This window comes from Sander vitreus, chromosome 6, assembly GCF_031162955.1.
Source record: "Sander vitreus isolate 19-12246 chromosome 6, sanVit1, whole genome shotgun sequence".
Lineage (NCBI taxonomy): Eukaryota > Metazoa > Chordata > Actinopteri > Perciformes > Percidae > Sander > Sander vitreus.
The window spans coordinates 11,877,768-11,901,332 of NC_135860.1; the positions used below are offsets into that span (position 1 = coordinate 11,877,768).

General features: G+C 42.1%; 1 protein-coding gene across 2 annotated transcripts; it reads right to left on the reverse strand.

Annotated features, from left to right (window-relative positions):
• Positions 1-623: 623 nt before the first annotated feature.
• atp1a3b (ATPase Na+/K+ transporting subunit alpha 3b) lies at positions 624-22,395 on the reverse strand. Of its 2 annotated transcripts, none has more exons than XM_078252547.1 (23): positions 22,213-22,395; positions 21,987-22,079; positions 10,828-10,905; positions 10,133-10,192; positions 9,661-9,864; positions 9,336-9,449; positions 8,691-8,825; positions 8,443-8,560; positions 7,940-8,208; positions 7,259-7,457; positions 6,901-7,145; positions 6,620-6,812; positions 5,378-5,553; positions 5,129-5,265; positions 4,892-5,042; positions 4,063-4,231; positions 3,781-3,935; positions 3,518-3,641; positions 3,176-3,321; positions 2,946-3,076; positions 2,698-2,799; positions 2,485-2,576; positions 624-2,182 (listed from the first exon to the last, which is right to left on the reverse strand). In XM_078252547.1, exons 2-23 carry the CDS (start codon positions 21,990-21,992, stop codon positions 2,154-2,156), a joined length of 3,033 nt encoding a protein of 1,010 aa, XP_078108673.1. In that variant the 5' UTR covers positions 21,993-22,079; positions 22,213-22,395; the 3' UTR covers positions 624-2,153. The 2 variants fall into 2 exon arrangements, with proteins under 2 accessions (XP_078108673.1, XP_078108672.1); XM_078252546.1 differs by having other exon boundaries at positions 10,828-10,944.
• Between the last annotated feature and the right edge of the window lie 1,170 nt (positions 22,396-23,565).

Here is a 23,565-nt window from a genome sequence, read left to right on the forward strand (position 1 = left end):
TTTATCACGTGACACAATGTAGACTTGAGTGGTCAAAGTACACTTCTGTAAGTCTGGAACTGTACAATGTGTTTAATTGTGAAAAAATGTTAATAAACATATTTTTCAAATTTGCACCCAAATGTGATTAATGTCAGATAATTTAATCTCATATTTAAAGACGTGTTGGAACAATAGTCTTATATATTTCAGTCAATAAAAATTACTTTTAAGTTCTCAATTCATGTTGGAAGCTATCCCATATACATGGGGTGAGAAGGGTTATTATCATTAACATGATACGATCGACAGTAATACTGCCTATCACAATATGATGAATTAAATGCTACCATAAGGATTAACACCTCTTTTGTGCAGGCTTAATGTTTGTGAAACAGCTTTCACAAACAGCTTATAACAGCTTTTCACATTTGTTGCAGGTCTATTGCAAGGGATGGCATTACATTCCTTTTATTTTGTCATAATATGCAACCTTGATGAGTGATGCATATTATAAGCCATTTTCAAGAAAATAGTAAAAAAGGAGAAAAACTAAGGGATATAAAAGACATGCATATTGTGAAGTGTAGTTTTCAATGAGTAAAAAACAGATACAGAAAGAAAGACACACAAACAGGTCTAGGTTGTATTAAATGTTCTAGATGTTTATTGGTGTTGGTTTAATTTATTTGACACAAATGTTCTACTAGTTCTGTTTTTTTCTTCTTCTTGAATTTCAACTCTTGCAGCCATCTGAGATAGACCCAGCCTGAGACCGCTGGCCCTTCACTGGTCTTGTACACATACATAAACACAGACCCAGGTCTGACCGGGCTATACCAGGAACTGCACTGAACCAGAGCTGGTAACAGACGCCAGGCGCATGGTCTCATCATCACGACTCACCACATCACAGCGTACTGCACCACATCATACCTGCAGTGACAGGAACCTGAAAGCCTTGGTTGATGTCTTGCGTCTTTTTTGTAAAAACACAACCGAAAGCCCTGCTCTGCTGTTACAGTTTTAGAATAGCCGCCTGAAAAAACAGCAAAAATAACTGAAACCCAAATGGAAAAAAAGAGAGACACATATCTCTTGCTTTTTCCTATTTCACCAATATTGTTATTGTTATTCTTCATGAATGTATCTCTTGAGCTGTTTTTCATCATTTGTTTTTTTATTGTTTCATTTAAATTCAGTATAGAATTATATAGATTTCCTAGAGCACACAGAAAGATTGAGTTGTATTTACCAACTTGGGGGGAGGGGGGGGTGTACTGTAATAGTTATTAACAAGGACAATGGTTCACACAGTGCACACAAACAGAGACAAACGGGGCAGGGGTAGGGGAGGGGAGGGGTGTGAGAGACAGAGGGGGAGAGAAGGGGACGCCATGGGGTGTGCTTTGTTAGGCCTAAATGAGGAAAAAGCAGCTCTCACGTACCCCCCCTCCCGTCATAGAAATAAAAAAGACAAGTAAAATCATCGAAACCCCCCGTACCCCACATATTAAAAAAACAACAACACTGTGGCTGTTGAGAACTCAAGAGAAGGAAAATGGACGTAGTGAGAACGACAGGGAGATGACCACTCCGCTGGTCCTCCACAGACAGGAGACGGAGGCAAGAGGTGGCAGTCGAAGTGGTGTCGGCGGTGGGATCTCACTGTGTGATCTTTATATTTGTGTGTGGGATTGGAGGACAAGCAAAGGGTTGGCAAGGAGGGAAAAGAGAGAGGGGAACAAAGGTATAGAGACAGACGAGGACAAGAGAGCAGGGGAAGAACAGGGAGGGAAAGGAGCTGGATGGCCCTTTTTTGCAGAGCGTAGACACTCCCTTTGTATCCTTAGCTCATTCAAATCTACATACACAATATGCAGCTGCCGTTTGGTAGATATATTGGTTTATGTACACAGCAGTGAGAGAACACATGCAAAGAGTATCATAGGAGAATGGGGAGAAAGGGGGGCGGGTCAATGTAGAAAGTTGTAAAGGTGCTTTTGCTGTTTTTAATCTTTGGGGCGGTTGTGATGAAAATTGCTTCAAAGCGGTTTTTGTCTTTAAGGGGGGGAGAGGGGGGCATCTGGAGGTGTGTCTTGCCAGGGGATGGAGTGACAGGGGAGAGAAATAAGTGGAAGATGTAGGGGGTTTGAGCAAAGATGCTCCATCGATCAATAGTATGTCTCCCTTTCCACCCAACCTGGATTGCAAATGAGAGAAAGAAAAAAGAGAAAAGTTCAGTTAATTCAAGATGTTTCATTAGTTAAAGTACTAGTTCAATATTTTGGGAAGTACACTACTGCCGCCAGTCAGTTAGCTTAACTACGTGTTGTGTTTTTATGGGAGTTATGAGCTGGACAATTTCTTGGTCGGGCACAGTGACTACTTTGAGTCTTGTCGTCACCGTTGTTCAGTGACAGGACCAAACTCACAGAAATAGTCCAGCACAACCTATTTTGGTTTAAGGGTTAAAGCGCTTAATAAAAAGGAAGAAATACTAACCTCCAGGGTTCCTACGGAGGAGAAGTTTTCGGATTTCATCATAAACAAAGATGAGAAAACTGTAGGGGAACGCACAAAACCACCAGCTAGGCCTGTGGGCAAGACAAGAGAACAACAAGGATTACAAATAATCCAGAACAGATAAGACAATATGTCTTAATACCAGAGTGACTGCATATGTATTCATGTGATACATGTGGTAATGGCACTCACTTTAGAGGATACATCCTGAGTGCCACATCCATGCCTGGGCAGTAGGACAGGAAGGCAGCCAGGGCTGTCTCTTCAAACAGGCCGAAGATCAAGATCTTGTTCCTGGGTTGAGAAACAACAAATATTAAAAAAGAGAAATGACGATGCAAAAATTGAAATACGTGTCATTCCTTCTTTAGATCATATTATGCCAAAAAGTTAAATTACTGAAAGGACACAGTATATCACAGTACACTTGTCGGACTCACCTCATGCCCTGCTGGAACACAGAGTTACGTCTGGTCTTGCAGATGATGACATCAGCCCACTGCACGACTACAATACTGACAAAGAAGGCTGTGTGGCATGTGAACTCAACAATCTTCCTCTGCTCGTATGTCTGAGGGAAGGAGATGACAGATACACAGTAACACGATGTATCAAAGCCTGAGAAACACACCTAAAAGTTCACTTAAGCACACAAAAACTACACACTTACCCATTGCTGCCCATAGCTGTCTTCCAGGTCGTTGGTAGAGCGGTCATCCCAATTTAGCCTGATGCCTACTAGTCGACTGGGCAGGAAACCATTTTCAGCCAAGATGACAAAGTAGGCGAAGAAGCCTCCCAGAGCCTGGATCATACCTGAGGAAAAAAACATACAGACAGAGAAAGATTTCAGAAAGGTCCAGAAATAATCTGGCAGTTATTTGTGAACAATAAAAAAGGAGGATAAAGTTGATTTTAACACAAAATTACTTTCAGGCAACCAAGATCAAACGTCAATCCCGACCAAAGACTCACAGCTTGGATCAGCAGCACCAATCTTCATTTCACCTACCAATTTGTCCATAGGCAATGCTGATAAGCCTCTCATTCACCAGCTTGTCCCTAGCTGGGTTCCTGGGCTGACGCTTCATGATGTCGCTCTCAGCTGTTTCATAAGCCAGTGAGATAGCTGGCACCTGAGGGAAGAGGGAGACATGGGAACTTTTAGTACATTAGGACGGGTCATATCAACAGGAGCTGTACTCAGTGATGCCTGTGTGCAAGCGTAGAGCTGCATTTGTCGTAAAAAACAGTGAGTGTTTGATCAGCTCTCACCATGTCAGTTCCCAGGTCAATACAGAGGATGGTGATGGTTCCCAGTGGCAGGGGGATGTTGACGATGATAAAGAACAGGAAGGGGGTGATCTCTGGGATGTTACTGGTCAGGGTGTAGGCAATGGACTTCTTAAGGTTATCAAAGATCAAACGGCCTGAAGGGTGAAAAACAGACAAGAGTTACATCAGGTACTAAGTCCTACTGTTTGAGTCTCTGAAACCACATGTACATCCACTAATCAAACATAACATGTTCCAGTTCTGTCCTGGGGGTCTTCTCACCTTCTTCCACTCCTGTGACAATAGAGGCAAAGTTGTCATCCAACAAGATCATGTCTGCAGCTTGTTTGGACACATCTGAGCCAGAGATTCCCATGGCAACACCAATGTCAGCCTTTTTCAGCGCAGGAGAGTCATTCACACCATCACCTGTGACAGCTACAATGGCACCCTGGGAGAGAAGAAGGAGGGTGAGTGATGAGGTCATAAAGCATACATTTTTAGAAAAGTTATATCTGTTAAATGTATTCATCCCTCATTTACCCAGGTATCTTGATTTTAAAAGAGACCTACTTATTTTTACAATCTATGCCAAAGCCAGAGATCAATACTCTTCATTCATATGACCACACGTTTATTAAACAAGTCAATACTTCATGAATAAACTATACTGGCGTCATTTTAAACAACACTGATTGCAAAACATCTTCAATGTTTTCAAGACCTGAACAGATGTCATTTCATTTTTACATCTTACAAATAAAATTTTACGAATAATTAATTGAATTTTAGTCAAATTAAGATAAAAAAAAAAGTTGGCATTTCAAACCACCTCAGTGGAAAAAAAAATTATCAGTCAGGGAATCCTAATTCCACAGATAACTAGCGCCATCTGCTGTTGTAAAAGTGTAATGCTATTTATAAATCTAGTCACTGAAAGTCCACAATGTAATTGTAAGAAGAAAAAAATGGTCTTCTATTCAAGCCAATATAAAGCATGAGGACACCACTGGTTGGATTAGAGATTTGACTCCTACTCGTTTAAGTCATACCAAACCTTTTTTGTCAATAAGGCATTTTATTATATAAAACAATCTCAAAATGCTCTAACCAGTCTCTGGCAGCCCTCTACAATGATGAGTTTCTGTTGTGGGGAGGTCCTGGCAAAGACAATCTCTGTGTGATTCCTCAGGATGTCGTCCATTTGATCCTGAGACAGATCTTTTAGGTCTGTACCGTGGACCACACAGGCCTTGGCATCCCTGAACACAGACATTGAAGCGTTGACGTCTCGTAATTTACCATCATTTGTATGCAATGTGTTTGTTCTTGTGTGATCATTCTTTACCTGGGGTTGACCTGGCTGACAGGTATGTTGAGACGAGCTGCAATGTCCTCCACTGTCTCGTTGCCCTCTGAAATGATGCCCACTCCCTTGGCAATGGCCTTGGCTGTGATTGGGTGATCTCCAGTGACCATGATGACCTAACAAGAGCAACAAAAATGACATTTCATTACATGATCTCACAAATGCATTTTGACACAGAACATTACTATAAAACACTGTAAGGAATAAATAGATCACATATTAACTCACCTTGATACCGGCAGATCGGCATTTGCCAACAGCATCAGGCACAGCAGCACGGGGAGGGTCAATCATGGACATGAGGCCAACAAAGCAAAGGTTGTCTGTCTGGAAGTTGACATCCTCCGTGTCAAAGGCAAAGCCCTTGGGGTACTGGTCTTCTGGCAGCAATACATGGCAGAAACCTGGAGGGAAAAATAAGTGTGTGATTTAGTGTTTGATTTGTGACGTGAATCAACCCAGATCTTCTATCCCTACTTCAGAAAAGTACATTCAATCTAAGCCTAGTTTTAATAATTCAACAGATCTTAAATTGAAAAATAGAATGCTTTGCGTATTATCTTGAGCTGTTGCAGATTTTGGAATTTGTCAAAATTAATAAATTGCTGTCACCTCTAATGTCAAGTATGGAGTTTTTACGTTAATGAAAGCACACCACTATAACTGCAACTGGTGTCCTTCAAGTAACATATAGCTGTCCAGTCAATGTCGCATAAAAAAAACATTTCTAAATTTGATTTGGGTGATTTTAATTTTTTTCATACTGAAAGAAGTTTCTTTTTGGGTTGAGAATAGTCATTTACCTTTTGTGGTAGAGAAACCATTAACAACTTTAGACAATATCAAAAAATTAGTTGTCACAAAGGTGAAAACAGAGCCGTTTTCCTTTTTCGTTCTAGAGATAAACTAGAAGGGTATAGGCCAAATAAGCTATTAAGTAATGACTAATTGTTTTCCCAAGTGATGATGAAAACAATCCCAAGTTAAATTAAAGGAATGTTAAATTTTTTGTTAAATGGAAATATATTATAGTATGTGGAAATACTAAACAAAGTAGAAAAGACATTTTCCAATTACTTATAAAATCCCAATGTTCTCCTTTTGAACCTCAGGTCATGGTCATGTTATTTACATTAAATTACATTTTCATTTAGCTGACGCTTTTATCCAAAGTGACTTTCAATAAGTGCATACAACAATGACAGCACAAATTCAGAACAGCAAGAATCACATAGACAAAGTATATTAGCTTCAAATAAGCCAAACTACTAAGTGCCATGTGTAAGTGCAACATTTAAGTGCAATTTTTTACTATTATATGTAACCATCATCTTCTTAGCCAAGGTGAAGTCGGAAGAGATGTGTTTTTAGCCTGTAGCGGAAGATGTGTAGACTTTCAGCTGTCCTGATGTCAATGGGGAGCTCGTTCCACCATGTAGGAGCACTCTCTCCAGTTCTATCTATCCTTACCCAGTACTCTCTCTCCCAGTCCTCCCAGCTCCATGTAGGCATTCTGGAAAGCTTCTTTCAACTCCTCATCCATAGGTTGCTCCTTCCCCTGCACCAGGATGGTGGTGCAACGGTCCAGGATCCTCTCAGGGGCTCCCTTCATCACCAGCAGGTAGCGGTTGTCATTGGGATCCTCTGTCTCATGCACTGAGAGCTAGAGGAGGAGAACAGAAAGTTAATGTGATGAAGTGAACAGGGTGTTTAATTTTGTGTACACAGCTGTAATGCAACCTGTTACTTACCTGGTATTTGTTGGTGGAGTTAAAGGGGATCTCAGCCACCTTCTTGTTCCTATCCCTCATTGCCCTGACTGAGCCGCAGGAAAGCTCGATACACTTCAGCAGGGCTGACTCTGAGGCATCGCCGGCCACGTCACGCTTCAGGATGGGCAGTGAGTCTTGTCCTGCTTTGAACTGAGCACGGTTACACAGTCCAGCGATACGAGCCAGAGACAGCCATGTCACTGAGCTCTTGTCGAAAGAGGCACCTGGAGCGGGAACAGAAGAGTGAGTATTATTAACCTTCATGATTCCTAGTGATCATTTATCCCTTCAACAGTAGTAACATATTTCATCAGCTGTATGCCCTGTCCTCACTAACCAGACTGGTCCTCGGTGGTGTCGGCCTCGTGGATCTGGTTGTCAAACCACATGTGGGCCACAGTCATCCTGTTCTGGGTCAGGGTGCCCGTCTTGTCAGAGCAGATGGTGGAGGTGGAGCCTAGAGTTTCCACAGCTTCCAAGTTCTTCACCAGGCAGTTCTTCTTAGCCATACGTTTGGCAGTCAGGGTCAGACATACCTGCAGACAAATACATGTATGATGTTAAATAATGCTAATTATCATTGTGTTTGTATGTATCACCTATGAAGCTTTCTTGATGCCATGAAGCTTTCTTGATGCCAAGTAAAGTGAGTTCATGGTACAATTAAATAAGAAGTAACCAAATAAATATATATTTTTAATAGCACCTTTCAAAATGAAAGAGAAATTCAATAAAAATAGCACCAAGGCTATGTAATACTTAAAAGCCTTAACTAAATGGAATACGAACATGTTTCCATGAAATGGAACAATAAACAATAAAAGAAGTACAGACAATGTGAGCACTACAATCAGCAAACAAACACAAAGAAAGGAAATAAAATTAAGAAAATGTCATGTGTCCAAAAAGAAACTAATCAGCAACAACAACAGATTGCAATAAATATACCACACGATACCAAAGTATCTATTTCAGGAGCAATTGAAAAGGGCCAGTATCTTATTATATGCCCACTTACAGTGACTGTGGCCAGCAGCCCTTCAGGCACGTTAGCCACGATGATGCCGATGAGGAAGATGACAGCCTCCAGCCAGGAGTAACCCAGGATGATGGCCAGGATAAAAAAGGTGACGCCCAGGAAGACAGCCACACCTGTGATGATGTGGATGAAGTGCTCGATCTCTTTGGCAATGGGGGTTTTGCCAGTCTCCAGGCCAGAGGTCAGAGTAGCAATGCGACCCATGACTGTGCGGTCTCCGGTGCAGATAACAATGCCACGAGCTGTGCCTGGTTTGGAAAAAGAACAGAAATATAATGTAAAATTGAATTTGCAACATCAGTACCTGTGTGATTAGTCCTATAAACAAAAACAATCTCAGTTAAACAATTACTATTACATTTTAGTATAAGAGTCAAGTTAGGTGTAAATGTTATTAATTGGCTCAAATTAGTGGCTTTAATTCAAACCACAGGCACATAAGTTTATACAAGCATGTAATACTATTGCTATGGTGACCATACCTTCCACACAGTTGGTGGAGAAGAAAGCAACGTTTCGGGTCTCTAAGGGGTTGTCATGGGTACAGTCAGGTGACCTGCTCTGAGGTTCTGACTCGCCTGTTAGGGAGGAGTTATCAACCTAATGGGACACAGAAAAAGTAAAAAACATGTAGTTTCATACAACAAGAAGTAAGAATTTGAATATGTGTGTGTGTGTGTGTGTGTGTGTGTGTGTGTGTGTGTGTGTGTGTGTGTGTGTGCGTGCACACCTTGCAGCCATGGGCAGAAACCACCCTGATGTCAGCAGGGATCCTGTCTCCTCCCTTTACTTCAATCAGATCTCCGCCCACCACTTCTTCAGCATTGATCGTTACCTTCTCTCCCTCACGGATCACCAAAGCTTGCTGCAGGGAGATATCAGTGATGGTTAGAAAATACACACACACGCATTGGGCACTAGAGAAACATGGTCTCTCAGAATATGGGGAGTTACAGCAGAACTGAAAGAGCTTTTCCATCCCTTTATGTGAAAATAACTTTCTGAGTAAAAATACCATAGGCAAAATTAAATTCATGAAAGAATCATTCATTTGTATTATTTACACATGTGCTTTTCCTACTGTGACAAGTCAAAATGTCTTCGGTGAAAAAGGTATATATGCAGTATTTACCCTCTATCTCAGTGGCAGGCAGAAGGTAAAGTGTGTCGGCTTACATGACTTGAGGCAACAGTGTTTCTGCTAAGTCACATTAACTGGGTATTTCTGACCCATAATTTCAGTTGTCTTCCAAACATCATAATATAATATATAATATTCACTTTAAAGGCTATATGGTCAATGTCCCCTTTCCAGAGGAAATCAAAATAAGCTTTTACTCATACGTTGGTTTCTTTTGAGCAAAGACATATTTACCTGAGGCACCATGTTCTTGAAAGACTCCATGATTTTGGAGCTCTTGGCCTCTTGAAAGTATGAGAAGCAACCAGTAATGACAACGACAGCTGTGAGCACAATACCTAGGTACAACTGGAGAGAGAGACAGAGACAGAGAGACATGAGTGGCACTGGATCCAATAGGTGTGATGCTAAAATTGCTTTGCCGAGGTGTCATTTATGTTTGTAATTCAGAGTCAGAAGTGTGATGGATGTGTTAATGAAGTGTGTAGATGGGCCAGTGTGTATGCATGTGTGTTTGTTTCTTTCTTTATTTAGATCCCCATGTGTGTGAATTGCTCACATTGTCTCCTGCAGGTTCGTCCTCAGTGGCTGCCTGGATGGCGTAGGCCAGGAAGCAGAGGATGGCTCCGGTCCACAGCAGGATGGAGAATCCACCAAACAGCTGGCGACAGAACTTGACCCACTCTGGGGTGGTGGGAGGAGGGGTGAGAGCATTGGGACCATCTCTGATCAGATACTCTGCTGCCTTGGCATTGGTCAACCCCTGGAGGGAGCACAGAAGAATTGGGATGTGTAGTTAGCAGAAAAAGGCAGGTCTGCACTGATGCAAAGCCGACAAAAGCACACAGTTTGTTTGAGTTTGTTAACATTCTCATATTTCTTTAGTATGTCTTTGGGGTTTAGGGGACTCTTGGTTTGGATTGCCAATTGTCTGTAATAAACTAATAGAAGTATGCTACCTAGTGGCCAACTGGAAAAACAGTCTCAAACCATAGCTGCAACACGGAGGGAAATTAATATAATCGACTCACCTGGACAATGTCAGTATTGAATTTCCTGCATACTTCCTCTATGGACATCTTATGTTCCGTCTGAAAACAAAATAAAATACAGAGATAATCAATACTCTGCATGGATTAGTATGTTTAATAGTTGCCATTTTTTGCATGCAAGGAACATTTGTAGAAAATAGTCCAAATTGAAACAAGCCATATGCTAATATGTAATGAAAAGGAGTTTTGAGCTTTTTTGTAGCAATTTTAGAACATCCAATGACTTAATGGCATACAATGTAATTGGAAATGTACTCCATGCATGCAGTTCACCTGAGAGATAAGAGTATCAGGGCAGCCAGATTTGGCGACCCAGTTGACTGATTCTTGCACTGGGATGTGGGATCAAGTGACGAGCTCCTGATAACAAGTCACCCTTCTTACCAGCAAAAATACATTTGTTTTGGCCTGCATGAGAATGATTCCCCTTCTTTTCAATAGAGTTGGTGTCAATTCACTCTCATTTACTATATCCTCAAAGAAGATGTTCTTCAAAAGTTGAAAATCATTTACTTACATCCTAAAAATGCATGGATTGTATATAAAAATCTTTTGAAATAATGAGGGAATTGTATGTGTCAAATTAATCAGCTTTTGACTGACAAAAGTGAATAGGTCTCAAGCCAACATTCAGTTCCACAAGTATTCAGAGATAAGAAAAAAGCTTTACTTACAATGGGTACTTCCTTCTTCAGGTCATCCATGTCCTTGGTTCCCCCCTTCTTCTTCTTGGGGGATCGGTCAGCTTTGTCCTGTGTGGTGGCAACGCGGTAACTGTCTGACCGCCCATACTACAGACACACACACATGTTTTATACATGCCTTCGGACTAGATTAAGGAGATAGTAGCATGTGCGCCCTTGTGTATAATCTTGGTCTCTGGGCTTATACATGTTTATCCAAAAAACTATACTTAAAATGCAATAAATGCTTTATTGTTCAGAGAGCTGTACTGTCTGGCATTCTAACAGTATGTACCAGTAACTGACTGCAACCAAAATAAAGCCAGCGGGCTTTATTGAATTCTCCATGAGGTTTCTGTCTTGCACTATACAGTAAATAATGTTGTACCCTTGTGAAGTGGCCTTGTGAAGTAGCCTGTATTTTGTAAATCATTCTCAGTTTATGAGAAGGATGTTAGATGAAGAGCATAAATATATAAAAACCTATTATCATAAGAATTATTTAAGACGTGAAAGATAAATGCATTACCATGGTAGCTTTGTTTTTTTCTGAACAAAAATATCTACATTAAGAGAACACTATCACCACACATTAAAGGATGTGCCTCCTGTCTACTCTGCCATATCCATTTGATCTCCGCTGATCAAAGAAATTGTCGCTCTGATGTCAACAGCCTGATGGACACATCAAAACTGTAGGTTTGAACTAATCACTTCTTGGTCTTTTTCATTTATCTAGCAGGAAGGACTTAAGAGAGAGAGCAGAAAAACAGAGTTTATACTCACCAAAGGCTTTCTGATTAGATTCTAGTATGTTCTACACTATAATACCAGATAAGCTACATCAGAGACTGTCTGTTGTTCCAGGTACTGTCCTTACTATAACTGTCCCCTCAGAAATTAGATAATGTTGTTAAAGTAGACACGAGTGGATGATTAATAACCACGATTTTCTCCAGTACTGCACATTCTAGTCCTTCTAGGTCTATAACTGTAACAATAGCCTGCTGTCTGGAAGGAGAGCAGCTTGACTGCTGGGCCACATCATTACAAACGTCCGTCATCAAAGGTCAGAGATGACATGGAGAGGCAAGAAACAATCCCTCCTAGGAGGTGTGATTGGGTCCTCGTGGTCAGGCCCTTCACTGACATAACCAAGTCATCAAGGAAACTGCCCTTGATGGCAGATCAATACAGTCAGATATACACTGATGGGTTCACAGAGTAGCAAAGTCCAGCTAATATGGAAGCCACATAATTTACCCTGAATAAGACAGAAACATCAATAACGATCAACTAATAATCCTAACTAAGGTATGCGTCTCAAAAAAGAAGATTTTTTTATTTTTATTTAATTGATAAGTTAAATTAGATAAGAGGTACTGGTTGTGTGTTCCTTCACAGAAAATCAAAAACCCAACTGTGTGCTGAAATTCACTGAAATAAAATGAGCACCCTCTAGTGGTACAACCAGGTAGTACCATTATTAGGAGTGCAGCATGCGCAGGTAACTGCTGCTTAACTACTTTGTTTGCATTTGATATCATACTAAAGATATAAACTACAAAGGAGCAAACTGATCTGTCCTTTGACATAATACTAGTATGTTTACTTTAAAATAAATCGGTAAAAAGTCACTAATCAAACTTGAATATTTACAAAAGCACCAGTTAGAAAGTATGAACTGAGATGCCAAGTCCTCCACAAAAAGTCACACACCCGAACCACGCCAAAACACACACACACACACACACACACACACCTGCAGTGCGACAAAATGTGACTAACAAAGATAAACTTTTTCATTTTGGGAGCTGTAATTGTACTGCTGTTGTGCAAAACTCTTGTGGGAATTTGTATATTGTAACAAAGACCTGTCTTTCTGGTTTGTCATTATAAAAAAAAAGGCTTCATGTGAATGACAACTCTCACTTGCATAATAGTAGAGTGTAGGCTGCTCAAGGGCCGCTGCTGAATTCAACGCAAACAATGAAACCATTCGTTCAAGCATGTCTGTGGGAAGGAGCTGTTTGACCTGACTGCAAATACACACTCAATCACACACACATGCAAGCACACACACTTCTGCAACAAAAGAGCAGGTGAGCAAACCTCCTGCCACAGCAAGACCAGGCAGGCCTGCTGAGGCAAAGACTACATAAAGTAGAGACTGATGTAGTGGAAAAATACTGCTGCTCATCCCCTCTGAGAAAAAACCCTGAATGTGTGTGTGTGTGTGTGTGTGTGTGTGTGTGTGTGTGTGTGTGTGTGTGTGTGTGTGTGTGTGTGTGTGTGATTGAGAAAGAGGGTGTGTGTGGGGGTGTTGGTTGGCATAAATATGCATATATTATATGTATGTATTATACATTGGAGAATAACTGAATGTATGACAGCTCCATAAGTCTATTTAGCAATCAAGGTGTTGAATAATATAGAAAGTTACAGATTTACTTCTAATCAGCGGTCAAATAGGCGCCATAATCTCACAGATGACAGACTGGCAGGTGTGTAAGTATGCATTTGTTGGTATAATATTGTTGCTGTGGCTAGTTTGTCCACAGACAACGAGCAACACTGCAAACAGACATTAAGAGAGCATTGTCTGCTCAACGCCGCACCTGCTCTTGTGAGACTCTTGTGCACACTGAAATTGATAACAAAAATATGGACACACCTATGGGACACACAAAGGTCTTTCCCTTTCTCTCCCTTTCACACACACACACACACACACACACACACACACACACACACACACACACACACACACACACACACACACACACACTTGCCTAGACAATAGGTGTGGTTGGTAAGGAGATAGAGAGTGCCAAACAAAGCGATATGTGGTGAAAAGTAGAAACATGGAGCGATGGATGGTAAGGGGGTGGATGACAGACACGGTTGGGCACATGGAAAGGGAGACATCAGTGGGAGGTGAGAAGCAGGGACAGATAAAGAGTGAGAGAGGCATGTGGAGAAAGGGACAGAGAGTGAGTGAGAGAGAGAAGAGCTGTTGTCACCCTTATCTTATGCCTGTAATTAGATATTGACCAGCAGTCTTTGTCTGTGTCAGTGTTTGACCAAGAGTGACCCCACTCTAATAGATTGTGCAACCTTATTAATTGTGTGTGTGTGTGTGTGTGTGTGTGTGTGTGTGTGTGTGTGTGTGTGTGTCACTTTGAGCATGTGTTGTCATATGCTAATAGATTAAATTCCCACTCCGTCTCTGTGTGTACGTTTGCACATGTGAATGAGTAGTTTTCATTGTTAATCATTTTCATTATTCATTTCATATTTTGCGTGACAGCATGACTCAAAAAGAAAATAGAGCTTGCTGATTTATCTTGTGTCTGTGTTTACAGTATGCTGAGTATGTTAAGTGCATACCTGGCTTTGTTTGTGTGTGTGTGTGTGTGTGTGTGTTAGCTTCTCCTTTTGCCCCCTTTATTCAACACCCTGCTGCCTGATAAGATTTGTCTTTGTTGCACCTACAGCATAATACTAACTATATGTCTGTCTACATTTTAATCTGTTAATATTGTAGTTAGTTAGTGGTATTTACTACTCTATCTATATATCCGTCTCTGTTATCTCCACCCTGATTTGAATTATTCAGCAGAGAAAGATAAAGTCTATATTGTGTACACATACAATTTAAGTATCCTTACATCTGGTAGGAAACATCAAAGTGCGCCTGCCTGTGTGTGTCTTTGTGGGAGTCTAGCTGTCTCACACTGCTCTGGGTAATGTAATGAGAAAGGAAACAGAGACATGTAGCTGGAATTACAGACGCTTACTCTCCCACAAATGCACACTGATGAACAGACTGATGGACAGACACATCTCTGACATTGTCAGGATGCTCCTCTATGGATTACATAGTGCAATTATTTACATCCAGTTACATATTGGCTTATTAAAATCTGCTTAAAATATCAATAATTCAACAAAGTCAATTGCTTCACGTATCTGGTTGTGTGTTTGATTTGATCATACATTAACTAAATCTTGCATTTTTTCCTCATGTAAACAACTCTGATGAGTGACTGTGTTTGTAGGGCAAGTAACCAAGATGACCGGCATAGCCATTGGCATGGTGATGAAGCTCAGCAGTGGCCCAGTACTCCTTGGATCCCCTGATGGGATCCGGGACGAGTAAAAATTGATGCATCTATAACTGTTTTCACTGCTGTATAACGAAGACAGGCAATTGGTTCAAGGAATTGGTGTGTGTCTGTATGAGCAGAGGTGAGTCATTTTGTTGGCTACGGTCCATATGTGCAACCTCTACACGCATTGCGGCAGAGAAAGAGGGAGGGAGATGTTGAGTGAATGAGAGAGAGAGACGAAGTGATTGTGAAATAATACAACAAGATAGTCCTGAGAAGGAAAGAGCTGCCACTCTACGTTTTAGGAAGAAATGCAGAGTGGCAGTGTATAAGAACTGGCTATGTTCAAGTCAAACTTTGACTTCTTACGTACCATAAAACTACACAGTTGTAATTTCTTTTGGCAAACTGAAATCAAATGATACTACTCTGTTATGTTGTGCACATCATGTACCTACTAAGAGTATTGTTCAAATAAGCAGTGGCACCTGAGAGAACTATCATGTCAAGCATTTTAACTTAGGATCGAGTCATGGGTTTGACTGGGACTGGCATGTAGCATATTTTTCTTCCTCTTTGATCGCACGCATAGGGACTCCTTTAACAGGAGGAGCTGATGTGCATATACTGTATACACAAATGCTTGTTTCTCTTCATGTGGAACTCATATGAGGAAGTGGTTTGTAGGTGGCAGAAATACCACCCTGCTCCATTTTATAATTTGGCATCCACCAAAGTATTTTTCATCATGAGTCTACACTTCCTCTTTGTACAGAGCAGCCAATTGCATGGATCTCATCAGCTACTCTGCACTGACCACGTGAGAGCTACATTAGGCCTTTTTGTGTCATCATTGCTAATTTCACTTGCTCTGGGCTCTTGGAAACTGTTTTACAAAATGTTAAGCCAATGATGTATATTAAGGTCTCATCCATGTCACCTTCTCTTGTAGTTCAGTGAGATGGCTGAGGCTGCAGGTTGAAGGCCCTCTGTCTTCAGTCTGGCCCGTTGCTTAGCTCATTCATGACAAATGGTAAATGGTGCCATTGTGATCAATTTTGATCAAAATCAATTTTTATTTGTCACATAAAATCTTAAGAGGTACAATTCCAGCTTCTTCAACTTGTGCAAGATTCATCATAAAGCACAATGTGGCCGCCAGATCGGCACACAGAAAAAGAGTCACCCGGTTGAATGGCGCCCGCACTCCAGGATCCAGCCAAGGTTAGGCGAAAGGACACCACAGCTAAGCTACCGACATCCCGCTGGAAACCGACGCAGGCATGGAGGCCATCCAGCTCACCGTCCAACGCCTGCACACTGGACAGCATAGGTCTGTCTGTCAGAAAGGCCTATGCACATTCACAATAGAAGTATTATAAATGGCAGCGTGTTGCATGCAATTTATGTTTTTAAATTAATAATGCATCGTTGACAATTCAATTTATTAAAACTGGATCTCCACCACATGTTGCTGTCCCTCTCTATGAATTGTTAAATAAACAGTGTGTGGGGGGATGAACCCTCAAAATGTAAAAAGGTAAAAAGTTATGAACACACAATTTTAACAAACATATATTGCATGTTAAAATGTGTGCTCGTTTGTAATTTAATTTTAGCATCTGTCAGAGATGTGGACTTGAGACGTGACACCGTTTTGATGACTTGATTAAATTGATTGTCATACCTTTTGTACTAGCTATACAAACTAGCCAATCATTTTATTAGATGGGCTACTAATACCTTGTCATTTCTCTCTAAAGACCGGATACTACAGGTAAGAGTGCTTTATCTTGAGTGTAAAAAAAAGTGACTTGATTTGGGACTTGACTTGCCTTAACTAAGGACTCAACTTGATTTGACATGACCTGTGACTTGACTTGCCCCAAAAAAATAACTTGAGACTTACTTGGAACGTGAGCAAAGATGACTTGACACAACACTGGCAGTTGTAGATATGTTAATATGCGTGTGGTGTGTATATGTGTGTGTGTGTGTGTGTGTGTGTGTGTGTGTGTGTGTGTGTGTGTGTGTGTGTGTGTGTGCGAGACCTTGCAAGGTCATCGGGCCATCTGCTGTTTCTTGCAGCAGGATGGCTGGGCTCTGGGCCACAGTGGGGGGCTCAGGCTGTGGACCGAGGGCTGTTGGGATTAGCTAGTCTGATTACTACACTGGATTAGCCCATGCGCTTCATCCTCTCTTTGTCTTTCCAACTCTTCTTTTTCTACAATTCTCTCTTAGGAAAAAATCAAATGCATAAATAATAGTTCCACATTCATCATTAGGTCATGGGTTTGTTGGTGAATGTCTTCTAACAGTACTGAGTAAACTAATGGATTAGATATACTATTATATATCTAACATACTTTTAACAGATGATTAGGATTTGATTGCATTATAAAAGAGACTGTTAAAATAGTATTTTTTTTACTTATCTGTATCAGCCAGAGAGTGAGACGAAGGCTTCTTATCTTTCTATTTAACAGAGTGAGCAGACATCAAAAGGAGGAGATTCCAGATATCAGACATAAAGAAAAAAGGGAAAAGATGGCGTAAAACTGTTCTGGTAAAACAGTCCCCGGGGGTCGTTCTCTTACGACTGTGTGGCAGTTAAAATTAAACAACTACACATAATAAATGAATTTGATTGAATTGTATACGTATATAGAGAAATAAAAAGATTGTGGCCGCTTCAGAGCACTAAGAGAAAATCTTAATCTCTAAACCACATAAACACAAAGAGACAGGTAGAGAAGAACTCTCTTAAGCTCTCCAAACATATGCATTGTGCTCTCTCCTCAACCAAACACAACCCAAACTTCAAGTTGTAACCCCTCCTGCCCCCCCCCCACCCCCCCCCACACACACACACACACTCTGTTGCCTTCTGTCCATCCCATCATCATCTTCATCTGTCCTACAGAGACAGTTGTGTAACTGTGTATCTTTATAATGTAATGCACTGTCCACCCCCGTGAGCTCAGAGGGATATATTTGCCCTGTAGTTTGTGTGTCTTGGCGTGTGTGTGTGTGTGTGTGTGTGTGTGTGTGTGTGTGTGTGAGGGGGGGGTGGGGGGGCTGGTCTAGATTAGCATTGTAAATCTTGGTTCATTGGTGCTTGTACCCAACATGGCATCTCACCATGTTGTGAGAGAGGGCACCTTAGGACTCCTCAGCAGGTAGCTGATCAAACAGATATGTCAATGATGTGTATGCACGCACATTCATACACACAGCTACTGACTGTACAACTAAACTAAATAACCATTTGCATATGAGATTTTCAAGCACATGATCTGATGTGTTCAGTATGTCTAAATGAATGGAAAATCATTCACAATTCACTATTTAGGAAAAACAACAGCATTACATGGTAACAAAGTGCAAATCAAATATAGCAAGGTTTTGTAAAATGATCTTTTTTTAAATTTGAACAAGCCTTTGTCCATTGTGGCTGCGGAGTGTTACACTTTGTGCTTTGATGTATTCACACATGCACACATTTACAGTCACACAACAAACATAGACACATCTCCAGGACAACACCCAGAATTAGTCATGTTGCTGTAGTCAGGCAACCTAACCCCTCTGAATCGCTCTCATTATGGGAGACCATCAACACGTCAATGTTGGAAAACTGTTAGTCAATCACTGTGTCTACTGTAATCCTGTTTCAAAGTAATGTATGAAGGAGAAAGAACTGACCTTTACATTTTATTAGCATCACGCAAGCTGCTACTGAGCACACAGCTCAGGCTTTGTCCTGTTCTACTAGCAAGGAGGCTAAATCCTGTTTTTTTGCAAAGGCACAAAAGAAATATGCATTCTATCCTTTAGCAGTACTCTCACTAAGGACATTGCCATCAGTATAGTGGATTTTTATTGATTAAAGACCGACAAGAGGCTTGAAGGGGACAATGATGAATAATTTCAAAGGTCACCATATTGACCTTAATTGACCCCTAGGCCACAAGGCAAAAAGATTCCAGCTGGCTGTGCAGTCAGAGAGATCATTGATTAGATCCTGTATGGGCGTGCTTTTCTATTGGTTCCTGCAACGTGTGGGACAGATCAGCTGTGGTACAGTGCAGCCTATCAGCATCAGGCAGCAGGTGCAGTGGGGAGGGATGTGCAGTACTCTGCACCAAACTGAGGGCTGGGCCTCTGCAGAGGCTACACACATCCAACTCCTGAACTACCGTCCACTAACACCTTCTAACATCTTCTCTATCACTGCACACGCCTCACTAGTGCCACTGCCAATATAAAAGAACAGGCTGTTCTAGAAACCTTTACATCATGACACAGGAAATTAGTGAGTCTAATCGAAGTCCTATAGGGATCTTGGCACTAACAGGAGCGTCTCCTCAGCCATAATGCATTTAAAGCAGCTCAACCACACCCTTCGTCACCAGCCTGTATGACCTTCTGACAAAGCCTCAGTGCTGCTACTACACCTTCATCTCTCTATAGTCCCCTATCACTCCTGAGGCACCGGCCCACTTAAACCACACCTCTCCACCGTCACGCTCAGCCTTCAGTCAATGTCCTATGAAGATCATTCAGCCAACCACATCCTCTCCCTATCCCATCTGTCGCCTGTTCCCTGATAACCAATCCCACAATGCACAGCAAGAGGAAACAGGAGCCATGGTAATGTGAGCCTCAGGTCATTATCCTGTAACAAGACACAGCCAGGCAGCTCTCCCCCACCATCCTCTGTCATTTTAAATCCCTCTCTTGTTCTGTCTCTACACCTGCAGACCCACCACTACTGCCCTTCCCCTCTCTCTCTCTCTCTCTCTCTCTCTCTCTCTCTCTCTCTCTCTGTCTCTCTGTGGCACCCTCCCCCATCAGTGTCACGTGTCTGAAGGTGAAAATCTCCTCCTATAGTCTCATCAGCACCAGCCATGAATAGCTGCGCCAATGCAGAGGGAAGGATGAGCAATAAGTGGTGTGTGAGTGAAAAGACATTTCTTAGAGATACTCTGCCAAATTTAGATTATATCTCTGTGCCAGACAAAATGTACCAGTTGTCTCCCTAGCATCCCTGACACATGCCCAAGCTTTGCTCTATAGCATCACTGCTGTCTCTAAGCCCTTTCCTTTTTGTGTGCTCCTCGTGCCAGCCTATCACAGTTCTTTACAGGGAATTTCCACACCAGAGGCCCCGCCCCCGGTTTGACGCAGAAGGCACGTCGCAAGCTATGCCCCCTGCGGCCTTGGGAAAGGACAGCTGGCAATGCCATTGCACGGTGCGCCAGTGCAAAATTCACGGAAAAAAAGACAGAAAGAGCGAGAAGGAAGTGTGATACTCGGTACACGTATCCATCCATCCATCCATCACGCCATCCCCTCATCCATTTATCCATCGCCTTTGTCGTTCAGGGTGACCTCAGCAGGCATCGAGTGAAAGTCAAGGAAACACCCTTCACAGACCGCCATGACGCTCTTATTCTGTTTCATAATGTAAATTTCTGGAGAGCTGCGGCATCTTCCGAAGTGACACACCATTCCCTTCCACACAGCAGCAGTAGCCTACATGCGCAAGCAGTCCCATCCCTTTTGACGCAGTCCCCCCTAAATCCTACATCTTGAACGTCTCTACCGGCAGAGATGCTTGTGTAACTGCGACGACAACGGCTTGTACTGCCTCTACAGCTGAAGATATATCTCAGCACCGCACGGTCCCTTGTCTGCAGAGACCTGCCACTGCATCATTCATCAGACAGACCGCGGTCGGAGATTAAAAATCACAACTCCTTACGCAGGATGGAGATGGAGCAGAAATTGCGCAATGGCTCACACCGAGAGTTGCGTCCGCGCCTTGACATTTTCCGAGAGCGCTGTGTTTTTCCACTAGCCTCATCTGATTAATTTGCATGACGTTTATCTAGATAACGTATAACGGTGCGCACAGCAGATAGGAAATCTCATATTGGCAAACGTAGCCTAAATGTAACAAGCACATCGTGTTCCTGGTGTACTGCACGCATCGTTTCTTTATTCTATAATGTGTAAATGTGCTCACTGTCGGTGATTATCAAGATCCGTTATGTCACAAATTAAAGGGGGAATAAGCTGGTGAGGCGCTTATTCCCGGTAACCGCATTATGACGCATGGGTCATTGAGGGTGCTGAGGATGAGACTCCTCCGCTGATAGCGTCCAATGTACGGACGCGATGGGCACAGCATCTCCCCGGTTCAACGCCAGATGCTTCTCCTGTGCTGGACCAGACCGGAGAAAGGGCAGTGCCAGCGGGGTTTAAAGCAGGAGATGACATGAGAGGGATGACGGGGGGCAACGAGGGCATGAAGGACATCACAGTACATCGTGTTCATTCATCACTGAGGAAGTCATATAGCATAATGTAGCTAAATTGGTGCCTTCAAATGTAAAAAAATATATATAATTTTTTTTAACCACAGGCCAAGGTATATAATAGGTTTCTAACTGGGCCCCCCTCCTCTCTCCCACACGAGAGCTCTCGGTAAGAATAAACCGATTAGGCCTACCGTGGCTGGCAAGGTTATAGTCAAAGAAAGGCCTATCAGAGACCTGAAATACATATGACACACTGACAACCTCTAAACCACACACCTACTTGTGACACATTGGCATCGGCTTCCATTCATATTTGATCTTGGTGCCTATTTAAATTGACCGAGTGAATGAGAGAAAATGACATCAGCCAATAAAATGTCAATATATTTATTCAAGTAAAACAATAATTGTATTCAAGTCAAAACCAGGCGAAATATCAAATTAAAGTGAGCGGTTAAATTCCGCTGCTTTCTATAGACGCACTAGACATGAGCTACTGGCTACATCAATTTGTCGCAGTCTAGGAGACCAGGGCAAAACATAGTTCCGCATTAGAGTCAATGGCACTCAAACAAGATTCCCATAAAGGGAAAAAAATGGCATCACATCAGCCCTTCCTCGTCATGAGTAAAATATCAGGCTACCGCTCATTTCTCAGGCCACTTCAGGGGGGGCTACAACGCAGTTAAAAAGTTGGAATCGTCAGTCTTACCCCCATGTTGACGCAGTCACTCTTCTCCTCTCAGGTGATGCACGGCTTGAGAGGTGTCAGCCCCTCGCGTTGAATTATATCAAAATGGCTTGCCTTGAAAAATAAAAGAGAATATGCTCAGTTTTCAGGGTTGCTTAAATGAAAAATTAAAAATACGTCATGGCAGTTATCTAGCCTATAGATCTGACAATTTTTTTTCTTTGGTTAAATAAACGGTCTCTCAAACCTTCCAAAGGGTTAGGCTACAGTTTTTCCCCCGTAAGACGTCTTTCAAATGGAATGCGGTCTCAAGCGGAGCATCACGCGGGGATGGGTTTCCTTCCTCTGCTCTCTGATACTTGCGGTGAAAGACCGACGAAGCTACCGAGCCGCACTGCTACCTTTTCAGGACTTGATCTCCCTCCGCGGCTATGCCGGTTACCGCAGTACTCCTCTTGCCACACCACTCCGCCAGTGGAAGAAGCGCCGCCTTGCAAATGAGTGACTCGACTCACGCAGCTGGCCAATCATAATTCGGAGTGTCTCATCGGTGATGGGATGGCTGACCAATTGGTTTCGTTTCAGTCTTCAAGCGGACCAATAGAAGGCCCATTCTGCCCCTCCTGCTTTACTGCAGAATTCCGAGGCTTGCAGCCAGCAGCATCGCGAATCTCTAGGCTGAAATTTCATATAAATGGACGCACAAGGTTAGATCCTAGTTGTCGTGTATTTGTTTGTCATCATGCAATGTATTTATGTAACATAAAATAGTGGATTTGTGTGCATTAACGCATGTGATAAGCATCCTTGGATGTCTCTTCGGCCGTGTTGGTCCTGTCATGAGCATGATGTGCACCTCGTCACTTCAGTAGTGGGCCTTGGTGCAGCAATAAAGTCAATGTGTGTGTGTGTGTGTGTGTGTGTGTGTGAGAGAGAGAGAGAGAAAATGCAGATAAAAAGACATGAAGTCAGAATCATATTTAATCTTATTACTTCACACTTCACAGTAATGCCATTGATGTATTATTGCACAGCAGGGCATTGTCGGCATTGGAGTCAACCTGACTGCCAGTGCATCAGGTGTACAGTTTTGACAGTGCAGAGTCAGCAGTTTTAGCTGATGTGAAGAGACTTGCACTAACTGGCAAAGGTAAAATACTGACATGGGCATATATCTACCCCAGTGGAAGTAAAGAATCAAATCTGGTTTGTTTCAGCACTATAATCTAGGGTCTTTGGAGCTTCTACTTTACTTGAAATTTGTGCGGGCAGTTGTAAAAATATTATCTACTGATGACGTGGGATTGGCTGCATCAAGTATCCATACACCGAGAGAGGAATTATCTCGTCTAACAAATCAGACTACATTCTTTAAACACTAGACAGGCAGAAAGATATACAGAAAATTATAGAAAAGAGACAGAGAGGGAGGTATGCCAAGGGCAAGGACAGTGTGGGCAAAGAGGACAAAACATGATAAAGAAAATGAGTATTTGACAGATTGTGTATTTTTCTGTAACAATGCTAAAAAAAATTGAGATGAGGCTGGCCGTGAGTTGCCATTGCAGGCCGTTTTTCTTCTGTGGTTTTCACTAAAGGG

Excerpts from the sequence above, each read along its gene's own strand:
- atp1a3b (XM_078252546.1), bottom strand. Across the intron at positions 7,146-7,258 it reads CACCACCGAGGACCAGTCTG|GTGCCTCTTTCGACAAGAGC; the intron begins GTTAGTGAGGAC and ends TTCCCGCTCCAG. Across the intron at positions 3,642-3,780 it reads TTGACCTGGGAACTGACATG|GTGCCAGCTATCTCACTGGC; the intron begins GTGAGAGCTGAT and ends CTCTTCCCTCAG.